Below are 25,416 nucleotides of genomic sequence, written 5' to 3'. Positions count from 1 at the left end.
TTTGAGTAGGCTCTGGGATATAGTCCCTGGGGTCACAGAGTTGGACACGACTGAGCGACTGAACTGAATTGAACTGAAAAGAGCAAAAATAAATGACAAAAGAAAACTGACAATAAACAGGACAGGGGGCCAAGGGCCACATTTGGGAGGAAGGTTATTTAGTCCAAGACAGTGGGTGTGCTGCAGAAACCACTCCCAACCGCTGGAGATGAACGCAAATGCCAGTGTCTTGCTCGTGCTCCATGTCCATCCTGGACAGGCAGGGACGCCTGGCACAATCACTGAGCAGAACCACCCTGGGACATAGGATGACCCTGGCCGCCAGCCCTGAACCCTGCCAGTCCACAAGTGAGAGAAGAAGAAAGGCTATCTGAACCCAAGTGTGTACCCGAGCTCTGAAAGCTCCTGGAGCGAGTCACTCCCCCCTCATCAACCAAAGCAAGTCTCAGGGGCTCACTTCATTTACACAAGGGGTGTGTGTATGGGGGGGATAGTGCCAGGGAGGAGAAGGAAGGGCAGCAACAGGCGTCAGCAGCCCTGGTCCTCACGGTTACTTCAGGGGGCAACGAACAGAGGGCTCAAGAGGCAACAGCTCTGCATCTGACATGTGGAGTCCAATGCTGGACCCAGCCGTCTGGGGACTCAGACGGACATTCAAAGCCACGGATGAATTAAAACATCGCAAAAACAAAGAACCCACACAAAAGAGACTCACTTTAATGCTCAGAAAGGATTCTGGAGGGCAGGAACACTGCAGAGGTAAGAAGGGCTAGGCGGTCACGGAGTGCAGTCCTGCCCTGGGCCCTCTAGGCAGCCTTCACATGAGGCCGCCCTGTGCTCTCCGGCGGCACTGAGGGCTCTCGCTGTCCTCAGCAGCCTCGGCCTTCAGCGACCCCCCATCCCCACGCTTCTCCAGCCACCTCCTGTGCGGGGGCCCCCTCCAAACAAGGCTGGTCTTCAGGGCCTGGCCGTGACACGGTCCAGGTGCTGTGCGGCAGAGCTGAGTCCTCTGGCAGGTGATCAAAACCGAGTCTAGCCAAATACTTCCCAATCTAATGGGGGAATGAAGTCTGAAGAAGAAAGTCTGGGAGATAAAACAATATTCATACACTGGCATGGCAGGGGGGTGTTGGGGGGGGGGCACCTGGGAAGCCCCAGACACACACGCCTCCCGGAGGCTTCCCGCGTCCTAGGCACGATACAGACTTCTTCCCATGGAACCCACCGCCCTCCCTGTGACCTGGTACGGGGTAATTTATGCCTTCACTCTATTTTTAACAGGTCCTTCTTCGCTATCAGTTTCATCAAAAAATTGTTAAAAGTGCTCAATATTCATCAAAGGCCTATACTACCTGTGACTATCTTTTCATAATTTTTCAATTTGGGTGTCCATAGGATTTTCACATAAAGAAAAGCCTTTGAAGGGGAAGGGTAAAGGGTATAAAATAGAAAAAAGAACACAGAAAAGAGAATAAAGAGATAGATGTCTGAAACACTATGACTGTTCATATTCTACTACTTTCACAAACTTCCTAAATAACTTTTGCCAGGAAACCAGAGAGGGCACTCACATAATGAGGGGGTTAAGCATATACATGTAACCCTTGCCTATTATTTTCAGATCTCAGTACACTGATTTGGAACACAATGTACTGCTTATTCTCTTTAGTAGGTAGCCTGGCTCCAGAGCCAATGTATGGTTCAAAGAGAAAATCCAGAGAGAACTATGGATTCTACCCCACAGCTGTATCACTGAGGACAGGATCAGGGGCTAAAAGCCAGTCATGTACACCTGTTTAGCCATGTAACTGGAAAACTGTATAGAAATGGACAATCAGACCTACAGTCTCTTCCCCATCGAGAAGTGTGTCTAGACCTAGGAAATGAATAAGGCTCCATTATAAAATAATGCAATCAACAAATCTACTGTGGGACATAAGTTCCTTCTGTGCAAACAGGAAGAACTGCATAATAGATTAAGAAGTTCCACTTTTACTAGCCAGGTAATCAGAAATGATCAGTGTATATCCTCCAGGGCCAAACAAAATGGATTTTTTTCATGAATGTAGGACAGTTCTCAAAGATAAATAAGACTACTACCTGACAATAAAAGTAACTAGCAAATGCCTTAATAAACCACTGCCGTGTAACAGACCTTGGTTAGTATCTGTTTAGAAGGAAGAACCGACTGTACCAAGGCAAAAAACAGGAGAAAGTGCTCAGTTCTACCTGAGAATCACAAGTACTAAACAGACTCCCATTAAAGCAAAACGGATGCGACGCAGATCAAGTGTGAGATGAGAATGAATAAAAGAGAAGAACTTGTCCAACTGGGATGAATTCTCCTCTACTGACTGTGCTGTTGTCAAATGCTCATAGAAATCACAGTCCAGACCAGCCTTCCCATTCTGATAGCTTTAACTGGGCTGAGCATGAAGCAGATGAACTGCTTGCGTCCAGTAGCCCCGCTTTATTTCTAAGTCTTACTGGACTGGCAGGTACTTGCTGACTCACTGCTTAACACTTCTGGTCTGAAAAGCTGAACTGCTTTTTCAAAGATTATAATTTATTTGCAGGTTGTCACAGTACAGTAACCAATGAAGCGTTTAGCTTAGACGTCAGAATTCTTTAGCAGGGCTGTAAAATGGTAGTTTTTATGCCTTTAAAAAAGTCTTTACAGAGATTTAGAAAAATGCCCCTATTTTCCCCTAAAAGGGGCAAATTTCATGTCATACAGTTTACAGGATAAAAAAACATACCATCTGGGTCAAAACATACCATAGCCATCTGGGTCAAAAGGGAGACAGAAATGTATATACCTGTATCTGAAGTGAAGTAGTAGTCTAAAAGATTACAACGCAGCTATCAAAGAAAACCCCCAAATTGAAACAAAGTTCACTACTATGGAATTCTGGAAAGCTTTTAGAAAAAATGTTGGAAAAGGGATGGAACAACTAAATTTTAGGAACCTAAAAAATTGTTAGGAGCAAGTTAAATTGATCTTACTTTAAGAAATGCATATTTTCACGAACCCAAAGCAAGTTTATTAGTTTTGTTTTCACAGGGAGCTTCCCTGACCAGGGATGGCAACTGTGCCCCTGCAGTGGAGTGCAGATTCCTAACCACTGGACCTCTGGGGAAGTTTCAAAAGCAAGTTTATTTGGAAACAAAACAAAACAAACCAGGCAGATTTTTGGAATTTTTGAAAATGCAAAAAGCTCCAACATAATGAAAACTACTCTGTCAAGGATGAAACATTCTATTAAGTAAAAGAGTAGATCACTGTGAATTACAGTAAGTTTTCAAAGTGATACTGCTGCCTGTCAAAATGTCTTACGTACAAAAATTTTATAGCTTTCAACTACTCATCTCAAAACTACAAAGTAATCTATCTTCTGAGTTTCAATGAGTGGGAGAAAAATGGCCGGAAATCCTACAACTCACTGGTGAGACAGTGAGCCAATTTTTCGGTAGTTACTATTAAAAGCCACTGTATTACTTAATACGCATTGTTGTCGTTCGGTCACTAAGTCATGTCCAACTCTTTGTGACCCCGTGGAACGCACCATGCCAGGCTCCCCTGTCATGGATCACAGCCTTGTCATGAAAGAAGCGCTTGTATTAACTCAACGAAGCTGTGAAACATGCCATGCAGGGCCACCCAAGATGGACGGGTCACAATGAAGAGTTCTGACAAAATGCGGTCCACCGGAGGAGGAAATGGCAAACCACCCCAGTATTCTTGCTGCGAGAACCCCATGAACAGTATGAAAAGTAATATTAATAATACATATTACAGTTCTCTAAAATGAACCTAGGTAAGAAGCACTATTTGGGTAATGTTTTAGGTCTGTCAACGAGAGATACCTAATTCAGTATGAAAATTTTATACAGATTATCTGACTTGTATCTTACTAGTCAGAAATTTTCAAGAATCAAAATAAAATCCTCTATTTGATTTTGCAAAATGATACAGGTTTGAAAACTCAGAACAGGTTTGCTATACATATTTTCATTCTGCATCCATTAATTACATGCTTCAAAGATTAGATCAAGTTTTTAGATGCAACTCTTAAGATAACCATGTATAGCCTCTGGGAAGCTATTTAAATGAACAGTGTCAAGGTTTAAAAGAGAGCCTGCTAGTTTCTCCAAGGTGTATTCCAGGTGACATAAAAATGTATCACTTCTGTTATAGAACTACTTCCTTTTTGCATGAGTTAGGAAAATACCAGGGCTGAAATAAAAAGTTTTTCTTTTTTAATTTTAGGACATCTTGAAACTTTTTAATATGGTAATAATATGCCGGTGGAACCTCCAGGAAGGAAACAAAGTGGCATTTCCATACTTGCTAAAGACCTGTTTTGTGTTCCTCGGAATATGCTTTGGTAAATATAATCTTCTGACCAGAAAGAATTAACATTTTCTCTAAGGCCCACACTGTAAGCAAGACATAGATCATCTAAGGTCCTTACAGTCTCAATTTTCACAGGACTGAAAAGTTAACCTGGGACTTCCCTGGTGGTCCAGTGGTTAAGAATCCACCTGCCAATGGAGGGGACCAGGGTTCGATCCCCGGTCTGGGAAGATCCGCATGCTGTGGGACAGTTCAGTCTGCGCACCATAACTACTGAAGCCCGAGTGCTCCAGAGCCTGTGGTCTGCAGCAGGAGACGCCCCCACGAGGAGAAGCCCCGCACAGCCCATCTAGAGAGTTGTCCCCATCCTCTGCAACCAGAGAAAGCAGCTACAAAGACTCAGCGTGGCCAAAAAAATAAGTTGTTTTTTTTTTTTCCTTCCTTCAGGTGGAGTTTATTCGCCATCTGTACCGTCACAGCTAAATTTTATAATCACTGCGACTTGAGGATATGCTGCTGCTGCTGCTAAGTCACTTCAGTCGTGTCCGACTCTGTGTGACCCCATAGACGGCAGCCCACCAGGCTCCCCCGTCCCTGGGATTCTCCAGGCAAGAACACTGGAGTGGGCTGCCATTTCTTTCTCCAGTGCATGCAAGTGAAACGTGAAAGTGAAGCTGCTCAGTCGTGTCCGACTCTTCGAGACCCCATGGACTGCAGCCTACCAGGCTCCTCCATCCATGGGATTTTCCAGGCAAGAATACTGGAGTGGGTTGCCATTGCCTTCTCCAAAAAAATAAGTTTTTAATTTTAAAAAATTAAAAAAAAAACTGAAGACTAATTTAGGAATGATATCACTAGGTATATCCTTCTCCTTTTCTATAAATAATCTGCATAAACTGTACTATTCTATTTAGTAAAGTCAATCAGTACTCCTTTCTTTGTGGTATCGGAAGCTTCCAGGGTCTCCCTTTTCCCCGGGGCATGCCTGGGTTCTCATTTATCACCTTTGATGACGTACACGTAGAGGCCGCTGGCTGAGCCCACATCCTCCGTGCTGTGACTATCTACCGGTACACACGACAAGCACCGCGGGAAGGCAGGCACCTGAACACCGCGGGGGTGTCTGCAGCCACGGAAACGGTCTGGAGTGTGTTTCTATTTCACACAACCACCAAGCTATTTTTTAGGGGATCAAGGCAGACACCTGATGTTAACACAGGATATTAAGGGCAGAACCACTGCCAAGAGCGAATCCAACTGGCCAATGGATCCACACTGGAGGAAAAAGGATGACTCTGGGGCTGGTGGAGATGCAGGCGAGAAGCACGGTACCTGATCTAACAAACGTGCTGAAAACCTCAGAAATGCTACTAAGTGTGCTCTGAGGCATTCCTGAATTTGGGAAACACGCTGAGAAGCCCTATGACACTTGGAGCCCAAGTGACTACTTGTCTTATGTAATTCTCCTTAGATCAATGAAACAGATATATTTTTTAAAACCCAAAATAAGAGACAGGCTTAAAGACAGGCTAACAGTGCAACATTCCTAAAAAATGTATTTAAAATACCATATCAGCCCTTTCCGGCGGTGACGACCTCCTCACGAGAACATGCCTCTCGCAAAGGATCCTCTTCATCCCTCTCCAGAAGAGGAGAAGAGGAAACACAAGAAGTGCCTGGTGCAGAGCCCCAATTCCTATTTCTTGGATGTAAAATGCCCAGGATGCTATAAAATCACCACTGTCTTTAGCCACGCACAAACAGTAGTTGTGTGTGTTGGTTGCTCTACTGTCCTCTGCCAGCCCACAGGAGGAAAAGCAAGGCTGACAGAAGGATGCTCTTTCAGACGGAAGCAGCACTAAAATCACCGTCTCAAGATGAACGGGAAACCATCCCAATAAACAAGTTTTGGATACAAAAAAAAAAAAAACCATACTCAGCAAAGTGTGATACTCAACAAAGGTGATACATTATGGATTGGAATTTTACACTAATTAAAACTCTCCGGGATTTCCTTGGCGGTCCAGGGGTTAAGACTTATGCTCCCAACGCATGGGGTGTGGGTTTGATCCTTGGTTGGGGAACTAAGATCCCACATGCCACGAGGTGCAGCAAAAAAAAAAAAAAAAAATTATTGAAAAAACAAAACCAAGTAACTCCTTCCCTCAAAAGACAGAGTGAAATGATTTATATAAAGAGCCCCAATACAGGTCAAAACTCTTTAAAATTTCATGGATGTGTTCAAATCCTAAGCTTTTTACATGGACCGTGGCTGTTAGCTTTATTCCCAGATACCAGGTTCCAGATGCTCCTAGGTCTTCTCCACAGTGGTCATCTGCACATCCCGCCCCCACTGACGCCCGGGCTGGGCTGCGGAGCGCGGGGAAGGGCAGCGGCACCAGCGGGGCGTCCTGTGTCGTGGATGTGATTATACAGGAAACGTTTCCACACTTCCTCACTAAGAAGGATGTCTCTCTAGGTTTTCCGCAGACATTCTTTATTGGTTAAGCACATTTCCTGCTAGTTGACATCTAAGATCATAGATACAGTTCAGTCACCTGAATCCAGAATGAGTGAGCAAAGATCCTTTCTCTTCCTTATAACAGAAGCTGTGGTTTTCTTCCAGCAACAGCAGAAGCAGCTTATGCTTACTGAAGCCTCACCATCTAAGTGTTCCCTTTTTTACAGATGAGGAAACTGAAACTGAGGAAATGAATTTCCCCAAACAGAAAGAAAAGAGGAAGAGTTGGGATTTGAAAGCAAGCTGAGCTGATGCCAGAGTCAAGCTCCTCACCGCTGCAGACTATCCCGTAACGACTCACAACAACCCAGAGGGGTCCTTCTGGCCCCAAAGGGGACGGCCTCAGCGGCACTGGTCTGCATCTAAGTCTGGCTTTCCAGGGACTCCGTCCTGCTTGAACAGCACAACTGGACCATGGATTCTGTAAGAGATCCTACCGTCATCAAAGCGGGATGAATCAGCAGGGGAAAGAGAGAGGCAGGATTAAATGAGATGAGGATTTAATTCACATTATACAGGGTTTCAAATTTTTGAGAAGCTGTTGCTCCAAGGAGCTCCATGCGACTGATAAATATTTGAAAACACGCAGAAAATCAAGGAAGGCTAGACCACACCAAGAAAACAGCAGGTCAGCATAGATAACACTGAAGTAATGTAAGTTTCAGGAAGCCAGTGTGTTTAATCTGGGAAAGAAAAGCTTAATGTGCGTATCACTCTGTTCACCATCGAACCCCCCACATGTGCATGTCACACACTCGGTGGGGGTGTCAGCGCCCCCATGTGCACAGTACATACACGGTGAGGGGAGCCACTCCCACGCACACTCATGTTACATACGGTGGGGGTGTCGCCCCACGCATGTACATATTACATACATGGTGGGGTGTCACCCACACGCATGTACATGTTACACATGGTGGGGTGTAGCCCCTCTCACATATGTACACGTTACATATACAGTGGGGGTATCACCCCCCCACACATGTACATGTTACACACAGAGGGTGTCACCCCTGCACACACAAGTACACATTACATAGATGGGGGCTGTCACCCCCCACACACATGTATACATTACGTACACAGGGGGTGTCACCCCCCACACACATGTACACATTACATACACAGGGGGTGTCACCCCTGCACACACACATGTACATATTACATAGACGGGGGCTGTCACCCCCACACACATGTACACATTACATACACAGAGGGTGTCACCCCTGCACACACATGTACACATTACATACACAGGGGGTGTCACCCCACACACACATGTACACATTACATACACAGGGGGTGTCACCCCTGCACACACACATGTACATATTACATAGACGGGGGCTGTCACCCCCACACATGTACATATTACACACACGGAGGGTGTCATCCCTGCACACACATATGTACATATTACATACACAGGGGTGTCACCCCCCCCGACATATGTACATATTACATAGACGGTGGGGGGGTGTTGAGTGGAGTCAGAGACAAAGGGGAACAGCCCTACCCTGTATTTCTCCAGAAGGTCAGCCAGTAAACCAAGTCACTCAAAAACATTCTAAGAAAAACGCCGCCCCCCTGGCCGCACCGTGCCCCCTCCCAGGACTGCCCCATGTGGTGAGTGGCTGGCGCGTGCACACAGCTCCAATCTGGGGTAACTGGAGCTCCGCGGCTCCGCGGCTCCCCGTGGCGGGAAGGAAGCAAGGTTGGGCTGGGCCTGCTGGGCGGCCCGACAGCTCCCTTCCGCGTGTGGGTGCGGCCCCCTCGGGCACGTCCGAATCCCCAAGCTGCATGCTAAACTGTCCGCACCTGCTTTCCAGAGCACCCGCCCACCAAAGGACTCACAAAGGAACCGACGGCCCCATCAGAGTCACAGGCCCCTTAGCTGAAACATCAGAAACAGCTGCCACTTGGGGTAAGTCTACTTCGTGCAAGACACCGTGGGGGACACAGGCAGCCTCACCTGGAAGGCAGTGGTGGAATTTAAAAGCAATTTAATGTCCAGCAATTTAAAAGCCAGGAGAAGTGACTTCAGCACATGCACGAAATGATCATGCCTCCACATCGTTCGCCCTGCAGAAGAGGCCGAGTCCACGATTCCACTCTGTGGAAACGCGTTTTAAGAACACAAGTGCACTAATCAAAGTCCTAGGCGATGGACTCACTCTCAGTCAGTCACTCCTCTTCATTCTCTCACAACCACTATTCATTTTTCCATCTACCTCTGCTCAGACCCTGTGTCAGCGACTGATGTCCTCAGAAGGAAGAGGAAATCGAGGCAGACACACTCAAAGGGCGTCACATGAAGACGGAGGCAGAGACCAGACTGGTGTGCCTGCACACCGAGAAATGCAGCCCCAGAGGTCAGGGGGGGCACGGAGCGGGTCCTCCCGCAGCATCTCCAGGAGCCAACCCCGCCGACGCCAGGGGGCCTGCTGACTCCAGGACCGAGCGAGAACGTCTGTGGTCCGCAGCCGCCGGGGCCCTATTTAACGGCCCTAGCCGTCTGCGGCACGGCCCACCCTACGTGTGACTCCAGCTGCCTTTCTTCTCCAGCAACGTTTATCCCGGTGAAAGGTGTCCAGGGAGGTGACATGCTCAGAGAGGGGTCACCTAATCCAGGGCTGTTCAAACATTTCTCAAGGTGGCAGATCCCAGGACTAAACCTGAGAAGGGCTGAAGCGGCACAGGTGGGGGGGGGGGGCCTGCCCGTCACCCAGCCCCTGCCTCACGCAGGAAGTCACCCGGGCTAAGAACTCTTCTACCCATTCATTCATTCAGCAAACGTCTGAGCCCCTACGTTGTGCAGATCCCTCCTTCACAGCATCAGCAAGCACTGAGGTCAGCCAAACCTCCTCGTCTCATGGGTTAAGAAACTGAAGCGTGCACTCAAGGTCCCGGGTCAGGATCGGGGTCACTGTGGGCCCAGGTCCAAAGCTGTGTCCTCTCCGCCATACCGTTCACCCCTCATGTGACTTGCAGCCTTGCCGGCATACGATTTTGAAGAGTCAAAGACAAGCCTTTTTACTTCGCATCTAGCCCATCCTTCTTTTTATTAATCTGCTTATTTGGTTGTGCTGGATCTTCACTGTTGCACCCAGGCCTTCTCTAAGTTGAGGCAAGCGAGGGCTCCTCCAGCTGCGGTGCTCAGGTTTCTCATTGCAGCGGCTTCTCCTGTTGCGGAGCACAGGCTCTAGCGCTATGGTTTAGGTAGTTGTGGCGAACAGGCTTAGTTGCTCCAAGGCATGTGCGACCTTCCTGGACCAGGGATCAAACCTGTGTCCCCTGTGTTGGCAGGCAGATTCTTACCCCACCTCCCCAGCTAGCATATCCTTCTTAATGATGGTTTCTGGATACGGTTCACTGTCCCCACAGGTCTCGAGGCATCGTGAGAAGCTGGGAGACCTGAGGCCAGAGCCAGAGAGAAAGCGAGATGGGCCCTGCTCCAGGGCAGCCATACAGACGGCGGGGTGCTCCCCAAGCCCTTTCAAGGGTACGGCCGGCCTGCGCAGGCAGGGCCCCAATATGTCCCACTTAAGACGCGTTTCGGTTCTGTGACAGTGTCTACTGCGTGTCAGTGAAAAGGCCTAGAAACACTGTTCTTCCACTTGAACATGTGCTTGTCTGGAGACAAGAGAATGAAATGAAGGGGGGGGGGAAAGTGTAATATCTAAGAGCAAAAACACTCGCCTGATATAAGTTGTCGTATAATTGCTAAGTCATGTCCGACTCTTGGCGACCCCATGGACTGCGGCACGCTGGGCCTCCCTGTCTTTCACCATCTCCCGGAGTTTGCTCAAACTCATGTTAATTGAATTAGTGATGCCACCCAACCATCTCATCCTCTGTTGCCCCCTTCTCCTGCCCTCAATCTTTCCCAGCATCAGGGTCTTTTCCAATGAACTGGCTCTTTGCATCAGATGGCCAAAATATTAGAGCTGAAGCATCAGTCCTTCTAATAAATATTCAGAGTTGATTTCTTCTGGAGTGACTGGTTTGATCTCCTTACAGTCCAAGGGGCTTTCAAGAGTTTTCTCCAGCACCACAGTTTGAAAGCATCAATTTTTCAGCGCTCAGCCTTCTTTACGGCCCAACTCTCACATCCATACATGACTACTGGAAAAACTACATGGTTGTCTAGGTTTGTCAATAACTTTCCTTCCAAGGAGCAAGTGTCTTTTACTTTCATGGCTGAAGTCACCGTCCACAGTGATTTTGAAGCCCAAGAAAATAAAATCTGTCACTGCTTCTACTTTTTCCCCATCTATTTGCCACAAATTTATGGGTCCAGATGCCATAATCTTAGTTTTTTTAATGTAGAGGTTCATGCCAGTTTTTTCACTCTCCTCTTTCATCCTCATCAAGAGGCTCTTTAGTTCCTCTTCACTTTCTGCCATTAGAGTGGTATCATCTGTACATCTGAGGTTGCTGACATTTCTCCTGGCAATCGTGATTCCCGCTTGTGAGTCATCCAGCCTGGCATTTTGCATGATGTACTCTCTTTAGAAGTTAAACAAACAGGGTGCCAGTACACAGCTTTGACGCACTCCTCTCCCAATTTTGAACCAGTCCGTTGATCCATGTCCAGTTCTAACTGTTGCTTCTTATCCTGCAGACAGGTTTCTCAGGAGACAGGTAAGGTGGTCTGGTATTCCCATCTTTAAGAATTTTCCACAGTTTGTTGTGATCTACACAGTCAAAGGCTTTCGCACAGTCAGTGAAGCAGATGTTTTTCTGGAATTCCCTTGCTTTCTCTATGAATCGATGGATGCTGGGAAGTTGATCTCTGACTCCTCTGCCTTTTCTAAACCTAGCCTGTTCATATGGAAGCTCTCAGTCTACAAACTGCTGAAACCTAGCTTGAAGGATTTTGAACATAACCTTACTAACATGTAAAATGAGTGCAGTTGTGCAGTAGTTTGAACATCCTTTGGCACTGCCCTTCTTTGGGACTGGGATGAAAACTGACCTTTTCCAGTCCTGTGGCCACTGAAGAGTTTTCCAAATTTGCTGGCACATTGAATGCAGTACTTTCAAAGCATCATCTTTTAGGATCTGAAATAGCTTAGCGGGAATTCTATCACTTCCGCTAGCTGTGTTTGTAGTGATGCTTCCTAAGGCCCACTTGACTTCACAATTCAGGATGTCTGGCTCTAGGTGAGTGACCACACCATCATGGTTATCTGGGTCATTAAGACCTTTTTTGTATAACTCTTCATGTATTCTTGCCACCTATTTTTTTTTTTTTAGATGTCAAGTTCAAGCATTTAATTTTCCATTGAAAGTTTACCAAAACAGCAAATCTAAAGTTAAGGAAAATAGCAAGATAAGACGAGCTTAATTTAGATTAAATATGTTGAGGTAGACACACCATACCTCTTTTTAATCTCTTCTGTCTCTGTTAGGCCCTTACTGTTTCTGTCCTTTACTATACCCATCTTTGCATGAAGTTCCCTTGATACCTCCAATTTTCTTGAAGAGATCTCTAGTCTTTCCCATTCTATTGTTTTCCTCTATTTCTCTGCACTGTTCACTTAGGAAGGCTTTCTTATCTCTCCTTGCTATTCTCTAGAACTCTGCATTCAGTTGGGTATGTCTTTCCCTTTTTCCCTTACTTTCTGCTTCTCTTTTCTCAACTACTTGTAAAGCCTCCTCAGTTGAGTTGCTCAGTCGTGTCTGACTCCTCCTCAGAACACCACTTTACCTTCTTGCATTTTTTTTTCCTTTCGGATGGTTTTGGTCACCACCTCCTGTACAATGTTACAAGCCAGGCTCCTCCGTCCACAGAATTCTCCAGGCAAGAACACTGGAATGGGTTGCCATTCCCTTCTCCAGGGGATCTTCCTGACCCAAGGACTGGACCCAGGTCTCCTGCACTTGCAGGCAGATTCTTTACTCTCTGAGTCACCAGGGAAGCCTGGGACACCTACTGACCTACTAAGAAGAAGCCCCTGAGCGGCACCAGGAGGTCCTCTGCCCGCCTGCTGCCAGTGAAGCCCCAGGCATGCTCCTCAGCTCTGGAGCCCTAGGCAGGCCGAAGTGGACCTAGGGGTGGGGGTGGGGGGTGGGAATCACGCCGAGGAGGCACCAGCCACCTGAGCTACCTGTAAACCGGAAAACCAGAGGCTCAGGTAGCGGACGGTAACACGGTAGCGAGGCTCACTCCGGGACTGAGAACGGGAAAAGGAAGGCGACGAATTCTCACGGTCGTTTCATCAGGGGAAGGTTGCAAGATGAGAGGAAGCCTTGGCAGCAAGGCTTTGAGGGTTACAGTCACTTGCCTGCCTGAACTGCGTCCAGTCCTCTGAATGTGGGCTCCTTCCTACCGCCGAGGGCTGCGTCCGCAGAGGCTACGTTATAACTCTTGTGGGAAAGGCTGCCTTCTTGTCCTGATGAGACTCACTTAAAACACAAAAACAAAACAGGGTAGGGAGCGAGCCCGCTCGACAGCCCAGCTCCAAGCCTCGGTCGCCTTGGACTCACGCCCGGCTGGGAGAGGGGCTCAGGGCGCCCCGCTCTCCGGCACTTTTCTTTCCCTCCAGCTGCAGAGACGACGACCGTGCCCGCCCCGCCCCGCCCTCCTCTGCCCTGGCCTCCCTGGCACTTCTCTGTTTACACTCACTTCCTCCTTGGGCGCCATCCAGCAGCAAGACCCGAGTCACACCAACGTAATTTAAAAGTTCCTAGCAGCCATATTAAACAAGAAAAACAGATGAAATTCATTTTAATAATATATTTATAACTCGAAAGACCCCAAATTTTATCATTCCAAATATAATCAAGGTAAAAGTCATTAGTGACCTATTTTACATTCTTTCCCCCCATACCAAGTCTTTGAAATGTGGTGCACCGTTGACACGGGACATCTCAAGTCAATCTAGCCCTGTTTCCTGCACCCTGAAGCCGCGTGTGGCTCAGGCGGCCACCTTACTCAATGGCCAGGCCTAGCTGATCTCCACTCCTATGACTGTAAACATGTCTACAAAGAGATCTTTCCACACTTCCTCTCACCTCCTCCTCTCTCTTGAATCCCAAAATTATAGAACCATCAAGCTACCGGACAGGTGTCTAATCGGTATCTCAACTCACAGCGTCTCTTAAAAAACAAAACAAAACAAAACAAAAAACCCCACAAATTCTTCACCACCACCACCACCACCAGCATCCTTGCCATGACCTTCCCAACATCGATCGAGCTCAAGTCCATGCTCCCACTGCTCAAGCCAAAGGCTCTGGAATCAGCCTTGACTCCTCCGGTCCCTTTCACATTCCACCGACCCATCAGCCAATCCTCCTGGTCCTGCCTTCATGACCACCCAGAATGGGGGTCTTCTACTTGCTCTGCCCTCCCGAGCGCTGCTCTGCCTCTCAGATGGCTCCCCACCTGTCTCCCTTGTTTTCCCCAGGTCTCCGCTTGAGGGTCTTCTTGCGAGAGCGCCATTCCCTGTCCACCCTAAAAACACAGCAGCCCTCTGGGCTACATCTTCACGTGGCCCGTGTGTCCATCTGCTGACTCTCCCCCACCCCCACCCCCAGCACGGGACGGTGTGGTGGGCCACGGGTGGTCGGACAGTCCCGAGACCGCCTGCCGTGGGGGGCCGAGCTGACCAGAGCCTCCGGCCGCTGCACGTGCAGCATCACCAGGGCAGACATCAGGCCACGTGTCCCCGGGCTGCTTGCTCCCAGCAGTGCTGACCAGGAGGGGGTGCCGGCCCTCATCTTCTAACAGAGCCCGAAGCCTGGCCAAGGCTGCCTCCAGACTGCCCAGCCCTCTGCCACCTCTCCTTCCTGCGTGAGCAGGATCGCAGCACCCCTGCTCCCCCCCTCGCCCCCTCGTGGGTGGTCTAACCATCCTGGCATCTACGCCTGGGACACTGTGAGCGCAGCCAAGTGCTGTGGAAACGAATGAATCTCCAGGCGGAGCCGGGCCACGGAAAGGATGTCCATTTCTAAGTCAAAGAAAGACGGTGGGGCTCCTGCTCTGCCGCGCGTCGTGTGTTAACTTTAGGGAAGTGTCCTGGGCTCTGGGCTCCAGCTTCCTCATCAGTAAAATGAAGACACCACCACCTCTCTCAAGAGCTGTCACGAGGAGTACAACAGACAGTTCACCTAAGGTCCCCAACAACAGGCCTCACGTGGAGGACGTACTTTCCCAAGTGTGAGTTCACTCTCCTCTGTAGCTGCTTCTAAGAATCCCTCGCCTTCCGACTTCACCACCGACTCTGACCACTTGTCAACTAAATAAAGCCCCAAATGACCCTACACACCTTCAGGACTGCCACCCTCAGTGACAGACTTTATTTTTTTTGGGCTCCAAAATCACTGCAAATAGTGACTGCAGCCATGAAATTAAAAGATGCTTGCTGCTTGGAAGAAAAGCTATGACCAACCTAGACAGCATATTAAAACGCAGAGACATTACTTTGCCAACAAAAGTCCATCTGGTCAAAGCTATGGTTTTTCCAGTGGTCATGTATGGATGTGAGAGTTGGACTATAAAGAAAGCTGAGCACCGAAAAATTGATGCTTTTGAACTGTGGTTTTGGAAAAGACTCTTGAGAGTCCCCTGGACTGCAAGGAGATCAAACCAGTCAGTCCTAAAGGAAATCAGCCCTGACTATTCATTGGAAGGACTGATGCTAAAGCTGAAACTCCAATACTTTGGTCACCTAATGTGAAGAACTGACTCACTAGAAAAGACCCTGATGCTGGGAAAGACTGAAGGCAGGAGGAGAAGGGGACAACAGAGGATGAGATGGTTGGATGGCATGACCGACTCAATGGACATGAGTTTGAGCAAGCTCCGGGAGTTGGTGATGGACAGGGAGACCTGGTGTGCTGCAGTCCCTGGGACTGCAAAGAGTCAGACACGACCGAGCAAATGAACTGAACTGAATCCTCAGGACTACTTCAAAGAAGAAAACGCCCAGGCTAATGTCTAAAATTATTAAAACTAATAAAGCCACCAAGAAAATGTTTAATATGATCATTTAATTGATATTATTAATGATCATAATCATTAATACTATAATTATGATAAACATTAATATGATCATGATCATTAATATTATCAATGATAATTTAAAGAAATTAGAAGCTTGCTGGTTAGTTTTTCTTTTTTTAGGCTGCCTAGAGTAAGGGGGTTTCTCAAGAAAGTTCACCGAAACATTATGTACAAAAATGTTCGCAGTGTTACAATAACTTGGAAGTCTACTCCATCAACTAAATTCTGGCACATCCACACCATAGAAAACTAGGCACATCAAGGAAAACACAGTGAAGCAGATCTACACAAGTGGGGAAGACACAGATGCTGGTACTGAAAGCACTCCAGATACAAAGTGTTTGTTTACACATGACGCTCTTCACTGTGACTCCGCAAGTTTCAAGTACAGACATAGTTTTTTTTCTATGACAGCCAAGAAGTTTATCAGTCATTTTTCAAAATGAGTACAGGATGGGCAGGGAGTGAAAGAGATTTTTCTGATCAACTTAAACTTACTGCTTTTTTAGATTTAACATGTACTTTAAAAAAAATAGGCTTAAAAAAGTAAATAAACAAACAGGTTTTAAAAGAGTTGCCTGTATTCAAAACAGGGGCTTTCCAGGTGGCTCAGTGAGTAAAGAATCCACCTGCAAGGCAGGATAAGCGGGGGACATAGATTCAATCCCTGGGTCGGGAAGATCTGGAGGAGGGCACGGCAACCCACTCCAGTATTCCTACCTGGAGAATCCCATGGACAGAGGAGCCTGGCGGGCTACAGTCCACGGGGTCACAAAGAGTCGGACACAACTTAGCGACTGAGCACACACACATTCAAAACCATGTTTTGGTAAATCATACAAAATAGTTTTAATAAATTAAGTTTTATATTTTATAAAAATAAGAAACAGCTTTGATGATACTAACAAAAAATTAACAATATGATCAGTAATCATCATCTATGGGGGTAATCAAAGGAAGTAGTGGCAAGTCACCACCACCAAATAAAGGACCACAAGTGTGTCTGTTCAATTTCAGCTTTCTCCTGGTGACATTCTGTCGATCTGTAAAAATAGCTCAATCACTATGTTGTGAGACCAAACCTAATCCAGTTTTGTAAGTCGACTGTACTTCAATGAAGTATTGTCTTCAACTTTCTCACCATTAAAATCTTCAAGGAAGATGCTAGCGAGGAGCAAAAGGTTATCAGACACCTAAGAAAAGGCTCGTAACTGAAGGAAAAATAAATAAATAAAGAGCTTGACTAAAGGCCCAAACTTGGGCAAACAATTTTGAAACAGTTCTGACCTGGCTATTAAGATACCACAGGTACTTTGGGAAATGTAACTGGGCTAGAAAACAGACTCCTGGCTGGAAGGGAAAACACATCCCGCCCCGCTTCCTACCTCTCCCTGTTACTGAAGTTAACAACCGTTATCACCAAACAAGAACTCTGAAGACGTGCCGGGGCCCGCCACTCCTCCACGCGTGACTGGCTCAGGGGGCGCGCTGGGCGCTGAGTGACCACTCCCTGTGCCGGCCCGACAGACATCACACGCACATGCACACACACGCTGTCTGGTCTCGCTTCCTATCACATAACCACATACACATACACGCGTGTGCACACACACAGAGCCCGCACTCACAGAACTCACCTTCTCTCTTCACTCCGTTAACGAGGAACACGGACAAACCAACACCATCGCCAGCGCTTCTGCAGTTGTTCCCCTTCTAAACTGTCCTAGTGCTTTCAGTTCTAACCCATACTAGGCTCATCCCCTGGGACAGATCACCCTCAATTCTCTGCGGTGGGTTTTAAGAGAGACTGATTAGAAATATAGAGATTTCCAATGTGTGTGTGTTTTTTTTTAAAGCTCATAATCATAAATAAGGTCAGCAAAGTAGCAATCGAAACACACTCTTACGTGGCTGCAAGTTTAGGGAATTTCATGTTGTGTTAGAACCAGATACCACGCCGGATACAGCCTGTCAATCAGTAACGTGTATCATCTTAAAAACAGTAACTCAATGTTTAATTAAAAGTTTCAGAATTACAGCTGGTTTTCAGCACCAAGCTTCTCCCTCTCCAGCAAGACTGCTTGAGCAGACATAGGGAGAGACAGAGAACTCCAGAGAAGGCCTGGGGACAGGAAGAAGCTTCGGAGATGATGTCAGAAACAGAACTTCGAGTCATTACAGATACTGCATAAGGAGGACGGCCCTCTGGCTCAGTGGCAAAGAAGATGCCTTTCAGTGCAGGGGCCGTGGGTTCAACCCCTCCTCTGCGAAGAGGCCACATGCTGAGAGGCAGACAAGCCCGGGCGCCACAGCGACCAAAGCCGCAGTCCTGGAGCCCCCGCTCGGCAGGAGGAGCCCCCGCAGTGAGACGCCTGCGCACTGCGCCGAGAGTGGCCCCCACGCGCTGCAACCAGATAAAACCCCGTGCCGCAACGAGACCCCGCGCAGGAGGAAAGGAAAGCAAAGTGAGAAACAAATATGTAAGATTCTACCGCCAGATTACAACAAAAACACGTGCTTTACTTAAAAAAAAAAAAAACCGAGGAGAAAACATGACAACCCCTTTCCCACTTTCTTAAGCTCACTTACAGAAAGACTAAACTCGTCTTCAGAATAATTCCAGACCACCACCATGCATCTGCTTGTGCAAACGTTCCCTCCAACCCAACACTCACTTTTTTGCTTATTCTCAAAACCAGTGGAACAGTGAGGGTGGGGAGACCAGATGATTATTCTTTCTCCTTTACACAGGAGCCAGAAATAAATCTGGGAACACTGTAACAGTAACCAACATATACACTCAATCGACACACCTACCCAACCACTAGTGTTCTCTACACCTGCTGCAATTAACAGCTAGAGGTTGCCACTCCCTGAGCACTGACTACCGCTGGGCCCTGCTCTGAGTGGCTCGTAGATTCATGAAGCTCGCACACACAGCCATTCCAACCCCACTCCCCTTCTGCCAAATCAGAGAACCTAGACTGCTCGAGTTAATTCAGCCCAGCATTTAGACCAGTAAGACTGTGTGAAAGACTGTATCACACACTAGAGGGAGAGTCAGCCATGGTCAAGAATTTCCTCTCTTTCCTTAAGGAGTTTATAATCATGGAACGAATAAACTGAAGAGTCAGAAAGAAGAAACAGGTGAGTGGGGGCACCTCAAGCACCATGTGGGCGGATAGTGAGGAGTTGATTCTGAAAGTCAGAGGAAGCTTCTTTCATAGACACAGCGGCACTGAAGTCAAGCCTTCGGTACTAAGGATTCTGCTAAGAAGGGGAAAAAAAAGCAGAAAAGCCATTCCAGAGTAAAGAAATCAGACAAATAACCACAGAAGTGGCCAGAGGTCTAAGTGTTGAAACACCAGGTGGTGAGAGATGAAGCTAAAAGTTACAATGATGCCAGATGGCGTAGGTCTCAATGATTTCCTAACCCTTTAACACTAATTCTCAGCTGGCCAGGTGGTGATGCCTCCAAGGGGGAAATCTTTGTGGGAGTAAGCCTACCGACAGAACTAGGTTATAACCCTCAGGTGTGAAAGAATGGAGGGAGATGTTGAGAACCTCTGCTATATACCTGGGGCAGAGTTGGGGGGGGGGGCAGGTGTGATATGATCTGACTTTACATACTGAATAATTCTGGTAACAAAACAGGAGCACTAGAGAAAGGGAGGCCAGTCAGCAGTCTACCTACAGGAACAACCTCCACAAGGACAGACAGGAGCCAGGGAGGGCAGGGGCAGAGGAACTGCTGGGGGAGGGGGGAGGTTGATGGAAAAGACACATGGAGACAGACTTGGTAAAAATCTCAAGAAAAGGAAGACTCAGAAAGTTTCCAGCCTGGGGGACAAGGGGGACAAGCGTCCTGTGACGTTATGCCATCCTTCTTTCCTTTTAGCTGAAGGAGGGTGCACAGTGCACAAAGAACAGCCACTTTAAGTGACACCGCAAAGCAAAAATAGCACAGACTTCTCACAAAATAAAGAAACAGAAGTTCAAGAGAGATTTAGCTAACTTGCCCACAGTGACCCAGGGATGAGGGATGAGCCGAGACACAAACCTGAGTCTTCCAAATCCGGACCTTACGGATTTTAAACAAGCACCCTCAAAAGTAGTTTACTTTCTATGAGCATAAAAATCTCCAAAAAATAAACCCACCAAAAATGTTTTAAACAAAATGCTGGTAATCTGCTGGGAATGCAATTATATTTCAAAGGTAAGGAATGTTTTAAAACGTGTGCTCTGATCCCCTCTCCCAAGAAACTGACTTCAGTCAGCAGTGCTGGCTTGTAGACCCTGAAAGTTTCAACACACAGGGCAGAGGTGGTTTGTCTGTTATTTTTGTATAAAAATACCACTTGGTGTTTTATGAGAGATCAAAAATAATTGAAAAGAAATATTCTCAGTAATAACTATCTTCAACATCCTAAACCTCATTCCCAGATTCCCAGTGCCGTGGCTGGTACTGATGTTTGCTAGTAAAATACTTTATAATAATAATATTCTTCATAAGGTGGATTACAGACTTTGCCTTTATTCAGCAAACATTTAGACATTTTCATGTTGGGGATAAAACAATGACACGGTCACCACAGCCAGAGTTTAACAAACACAACACGTGATACAGGCAATAATGAAAGTAAAAATAGAGGACTGTGACTGCAGAAATGAATAATTCACTTTGATAGGATTTCCAAAGGGCTCCAGACAGGACCTAAAATCAGATGTGGACTTTTAAAAAAGTGGAGTGGGTGGAAGTGAGACAGGGCATTCCAACTGGAGAAAAAGATTACAAAAGGGATTGAAGCAGCTAGGCTGATCAGAGAACCGAGAGCCCTCTCGCGGGGCAGTGTGAGAAGGGAACCAAGACGACAGGTGAGGTTCAGAGCGGCTGGGGCCAGACTGCGGGGTCTGGATTGCGGTCTCCAGACAACAGGCAGGGTTAGAAGCTTTCTGAGCCAGAGACTGACAAGATCCAATCTGTGCTTCGGAAAGATGACCTGACAGCCGGTCAAAGTGCAGACAGGAAGGGTCGGGGAGGAGCCTAAGAAAGCTCTAAGCCAGGACAGGAATCAGAAGCTTTGACACATTAGCACCAGCTCATATTTTAAAAGGGACTGAAGGCTGACAGAACGACTTCACATCTCCCCTCACCTGATCATTCCAACCATCCTGTGAGACAAGTATCATTACGCTCCCCATTTTACAGATGAGAAAACTGGCTCAGAGGGCCATTAACTGCTCCAAGTCAAATGCTGCTACAATAGGGAGAACCTAGGCTCTGCACTTCTCCACACAAGGCAAAATAAAATCAATCTTACTGCTTTTGAAAATGCTACTGCAAAATAAAGCACAGAGTGATCTATGACATCTTTAAAAGAGTTTCTAAAATTCCATTTACTTTTCTTAAATGGTTACAACTTGTGTAACAAATAAGCTAATTACCCTTAAAATAGTTACAGATTTGCCTTCTGTTGGCCTCATGGTAAAGACCTGTACTTTTCCTGAAAAACAATGCATCTGTACCTCTACTTCTATCTTCTGCAATATTAAATATTTAAGAGTAATATTCTCTACTTCCTTCAATGTTTCAGTGGCCAAACTAGATGACACAGGTTTATGTAAAAACTGTTATACATGTGCCCAAACTGAAACAGTAAATATTTTTGAATTACTAAAAATTATTTAGCAAGTACAGTAACTGAATATAGAACACAATAAGTATTCATTGCAAGAAGCTTACATATAAGTATAAACGTTAGTCGTTCAGTTGGGTCCAACTCTTTGGGACTCCAAGGACTGTAGCCCACCAGGATCCTCTTGTCCATGGGATTCTCCAGGCAAGAATACTGGAGTGACTGGCCATTACGTTCTCCAGGGGATCGTCCCAACCCAGGGATCGAACCAGGTCTCCTGCATTGCAGGCAGATTCTTTACCATTGAGTCACCAGTGAAGCCCCAAAAGTGTATACCTACGCATAAATATAGCTATGCAAAGACACACTTTCAGGAATCATTTCTGTCGCAAAGAAATGTCATCAAGAGCCTAAGAACCACTTATGAATGGACCAATCCAAAATAACCGACGGGAGAATATTTGACCTTCAGGCTGCAAAGTGGGAGAACTCCCCACGTCAGATTCAAAGTCTTATGAAATAGTCAAGGTGCTCTGGCACCTAGCTAGCTCTAGGATTTGACTGTGTAGTTAGTTTTACCCAGGACGTCACCTATTATCAAAACTGCTTGCCCCCAACTCTTCACCGATCTCCTACCACTGTTTGTTTGTTTGTTTGTTTTTTAAAAAACACGCAAAGACCCAGACGTGTAAAGCTCACTCTTAAGAACCTAGAAGAAATATCCGACATCCAAGTATCCTAGATATCCAGGGGGCTTCCCTGGTGGCTCAGTTGGTAAAGAATCCCCCTGCAATGCGGGATACCCGGGTTCGATCCCTGGGTCGGGAAGATCCCCTGGAGGAGGGCATGTCAACGCCACTCCAGTATTTTCACCTGGAGAATTCCATGGAGGAGCCTGGCGGGCTACAGTCCATTGGGGGTGGGGGGTCGCAAAGAGTCGGACACACGACTGAGCACAGCACACCCGCAAGGGCTAGACATCCAAGCATTCACCCGCAAGTGATTAGCAGAAACCATACTTAGTTCTGTCCCCCCGACCCGCTAAATCTCCTAGTTTTTTTTTTTTTTTTTTTGCCAGGTTGGCTCTCCTGAGCTTGCCTCTAGAGCACAAAAAAATGAAAGGTGGCGAAGGAGAGAAATCAAAAACCCGGGTTCTGCCACGATTTTGGTGGTCTGCCCCAGCAGGCCCGAGTACAAGCGCGCGCCGCCCCGCTCTGTCCCGGGGCGCAGGCATCTATCTCTCCGGTGATCACCCCGCTGCTCAGGGCGCCGGGGGTGCCGGGGCGCAGGCATCTCTCCCCGGCGACCACCCCGCTGCTCGGTGGCGCCGGGGGGTACGCTCGCGCTGGCGGCCAGCGCAGGAGGCCGGCTCCGGCCCTCCGGAGCGCGCGCGCGCGCGGCCGTATAACCTTCGCCGGACCTGGCGCCGCAGGGCCCGCCCCGCGCGCGCAGAGAGCCACAGGCCCGCGCGCCCGCCCGCCCGCCCGCCCCCGCCGGCCGCTTCCCTTCCCCGGGGTCGGAGGGGAGCCCCTAAAGGACAATGCAGGACGAGAGGGGGCAGCGCCGCCGCGAGCGCCCACCCCGCCGGCCCGGCCCGGCCCTCGGGGTCCCGCGCGCCCCGCCTCGACTCCCCGGAGAGCCGCTCCCAGCGCGGCCCATTGTGCGCACTCATCGTCCGGCCCGCGCGCCGCCGCCGCCGCCGCCCGCGCCCCCCAGGCGCCGGGGTCCCCGCGCCGGGAGCGTACCACACGCCCGGGGCCCGGCCCCGCCCGCCCCGGCCCAGCCCCGGCCCGGCCCCGGCCCAGCCCCGCGGTACCTGCCGAGCGAGCGGCCGGGCGGCGCGGCGGCCGCGGCGGGGGCGCCTCCTCGCTCCGCGGGCTCCGAGCGGCTGCCGAGCGCCGGGCGGGCCGGGGCGGGCGCCTGACGTAAAGCGGCGGCGGCGGCGGCGGCGGCGGCGGCGCCACTCGGCGGAGGGCGGGGGGGGGCGGTGCACCGCGGCCGCTCCGCTCCGTTACCCGGCAACCGGCCTCAGCGCCCCGCCAGCCGGCTGCGCTCCATATCCTTCCGCCCAGGCGCCGGGATTACATCAGCGCCACCGCCCCGCCCCGGCCCCGCCCCTCCGGCCGACTCCAGGGCGCCTTCGGGGCCGCGCGCGCGCGCGCGCGCGCGCACCGAGGGGCCTGCTGGCTGGTGGGAGCGTTTCAGCGGCGGGTGGGTGCTGGGGTCGCAGGCGGGGAGGGGGTTGGAGGACTGCAAGCGGGAGCCCCACCACCACCACCCGCGGTGTGCGGGACGTCGGAGGGGAGACGCACCACCCCCCGCCCCCGGGTGCAGGGGCGCGTGGGGCTCCTGAACTCCGTCACCGCCCCTCCCCGCCCCCGGGCCGCCGCCGCCCAGGTCCCCGCCTTCGCGGGCACACGCTCCACCTGTCTGTGCACTCCTCCTCTCCCACCACCTCCTCGCCGCGTCCTGGGATGGCTGCAGTGGGCGGTTTAAAATACCGGTTAAAAAAAAAAAAAGAAAAAAAATCCAGAAGACAAGCTGAGGAAATGCGACAGGGCTCTTTTTATTAAGGAGGCAAAAATAAATTCTGGAAGATTCGGAAGTGGGAACAAAAATAGGCACTAACCTTTGAAGCAGAGTCTCTTCACACCCACTTACTTTTCCTAAATGTGATTCCTAGACCTGTCCTGAAAAAAGGCACCAGACAGGAAGGAGGAGCCCGAGAGGTTACCTACTTAACTTCGGAGGGAGGGGGACCTGCCTGGATGTCATGGTGCCCTGATGGATTTGTTGAACGCCTACTGGGTGCCGGGCTCTGTGCTTTGCTGTTCGGAACTTGCAAGGCCAGGTTCCCGAACCAGCTCCTGGTGGGGGAGAAGCTGACCTGCGGGCTGGGATGGGGGGAACTGGACCCTATGAGCTACAGGTGCTGGAGAAATGACCATGAGCTATTGATATCTGCACAGTATCTACCAAGTCCTCTGTACACCTGTCTTTTGTTCTTGAGAAGAATGCTGGACCAAGGCATGATCATCCCTCAACCCGAGGCTCTGAGAAAGTAAAGGATTCCACCTCAACTTCTGGCTTCCCTGATAGCTCAGTTGGTAAAGAATCTGCCTGCAATGCAGGAGACCCTCGTTCCGATTCCTGGGTTGGGAAGATCTGCTGGAGAAGGGATGGGTTACCCACTCCAGTGTTCTTGGGCTTTCCTGGTGCCTCAGCTGGTAAAGAATCTGCCTACAGTGTGGGAGACCGGGGTTGGGAAGACACCCTGGAGAAGGGAACATCTACCCACTCCAGTATTCTGGCCTGGAGAATTCCATGGACTCTATAGTCCATGGGGTCGCAAAGAGTCGGACACGACTGAGCGACTCTCCCTTTTACTGTTCCTGAGTAGGCGAGGAGATCTGGCTCCCTTGAACTGCACTCACTTGCAAGATTTGAACCCAGGCGCCTGGCTCTAAGGTCTGGGGTCTGTCTTCTTCTCCTTTACACAGCTCCCTCCCTTCATCCGTTGCGCCCCCGTTTATTTCAGCGTCTCCACGTGAATCAGTGCATTCAGCCAGTGTCTTCTCAGCGCCTGTTCTGGGTCTGGCTAGAGGCCGAGCCAGGTGGCTCTGCCCTCTTGGAGATCACACTCTGGGAAGAGGGAGAGGATGAAAGGCTGTGGGAAATCCAGGATGGCTTGGGTGCAAAGAAGGGGCAAATAATGGAGTCTAGTTCTCAGGTGCCCCCAGACCTGGGATTTCACAGACCTCTGAAATTCCCCACCAATATAAGGGATTGGCAAAGAGTGGTCAGCTTTTAATTTTTGCCACATTGTTAACTTTGTTGTCATCTATACTTATTATCATCGACTCAGTGGACATGAATCTGAGCATACTCT

At 48.9% G+C, this 25,416-nt stretch overlaps 2 protein-coding genes across 7 annotated transcripts in view; one reads left to right on the top strand and one right to left on the bottom strand.

The window, feature by feature from the left end:
* The window catches only part of KIAA0232 (KIAA0232 ortholog), an 82,070-nt gene extending 58,593 nt beyond the window's left edge, over positions 1-23,477 (bottom strand). For 3 of the 6 annotated variants that reach the window (XM_043447568.1, XM_043447573.1, XM_043447574.1), the window contains exon 1: positions 23,344-23,477. The gene's annotated coding sequence lies outside the window, so the exon portion shown is untranslated. Of the gene's footprint in view, positions 1-6,808; positions 6,812-6,987; positions 6,999-8,779; positions 8,791-23,343 lie in introns of those variants that run through there. The other 3 variants (XM_043447569.1, XM_043447571.1, XM_043447572.1) reach the window with 3 other exon arrangements.
* LOC122427978 (40S ribosomal protein S27-like) lies at positions 5,968-6,219 on the top strand. Its single transcript, XM_043447576.1, has one exon. The coding sequence runs from the start codon at positions 5,968-5,970 to the stop codon at positions 6,217-6,219; it is 252 nt and encodes an 83-aa protein (XP_043303511.1).
* Positions 23,478-25,416: the final 1,939 nt, after the last annotated feature.

Source organism: Cervus canadensis, chromosome 26 (genome assembly GCF_019320065.1).
Source record: "Cervus canadensis isolate Bull #8, Minnesota chromosome 26, ASM1932006v1, whole genome shotgun sequence".
NCBI lineage: Eukaryota > Metazoa > Chordata > Mammalia > Artiodactyla > Cervidae > Cervus > Cervus canadensis.
Note: the sequence above shows the minus strand (reverse complement) of the source record. Positions and strands in the feature narration are given on the sequence as shown.

Excerpts from the sequence above, each read along its gene's own strand:
- LOC122427978 (XM_043447576.1), top strand. The coding sequence starts at position 5,968 with ATGCCTCTCGCAAAGGATCCTCTTCATCCCTCTCCAGAAGAGGAGAAG.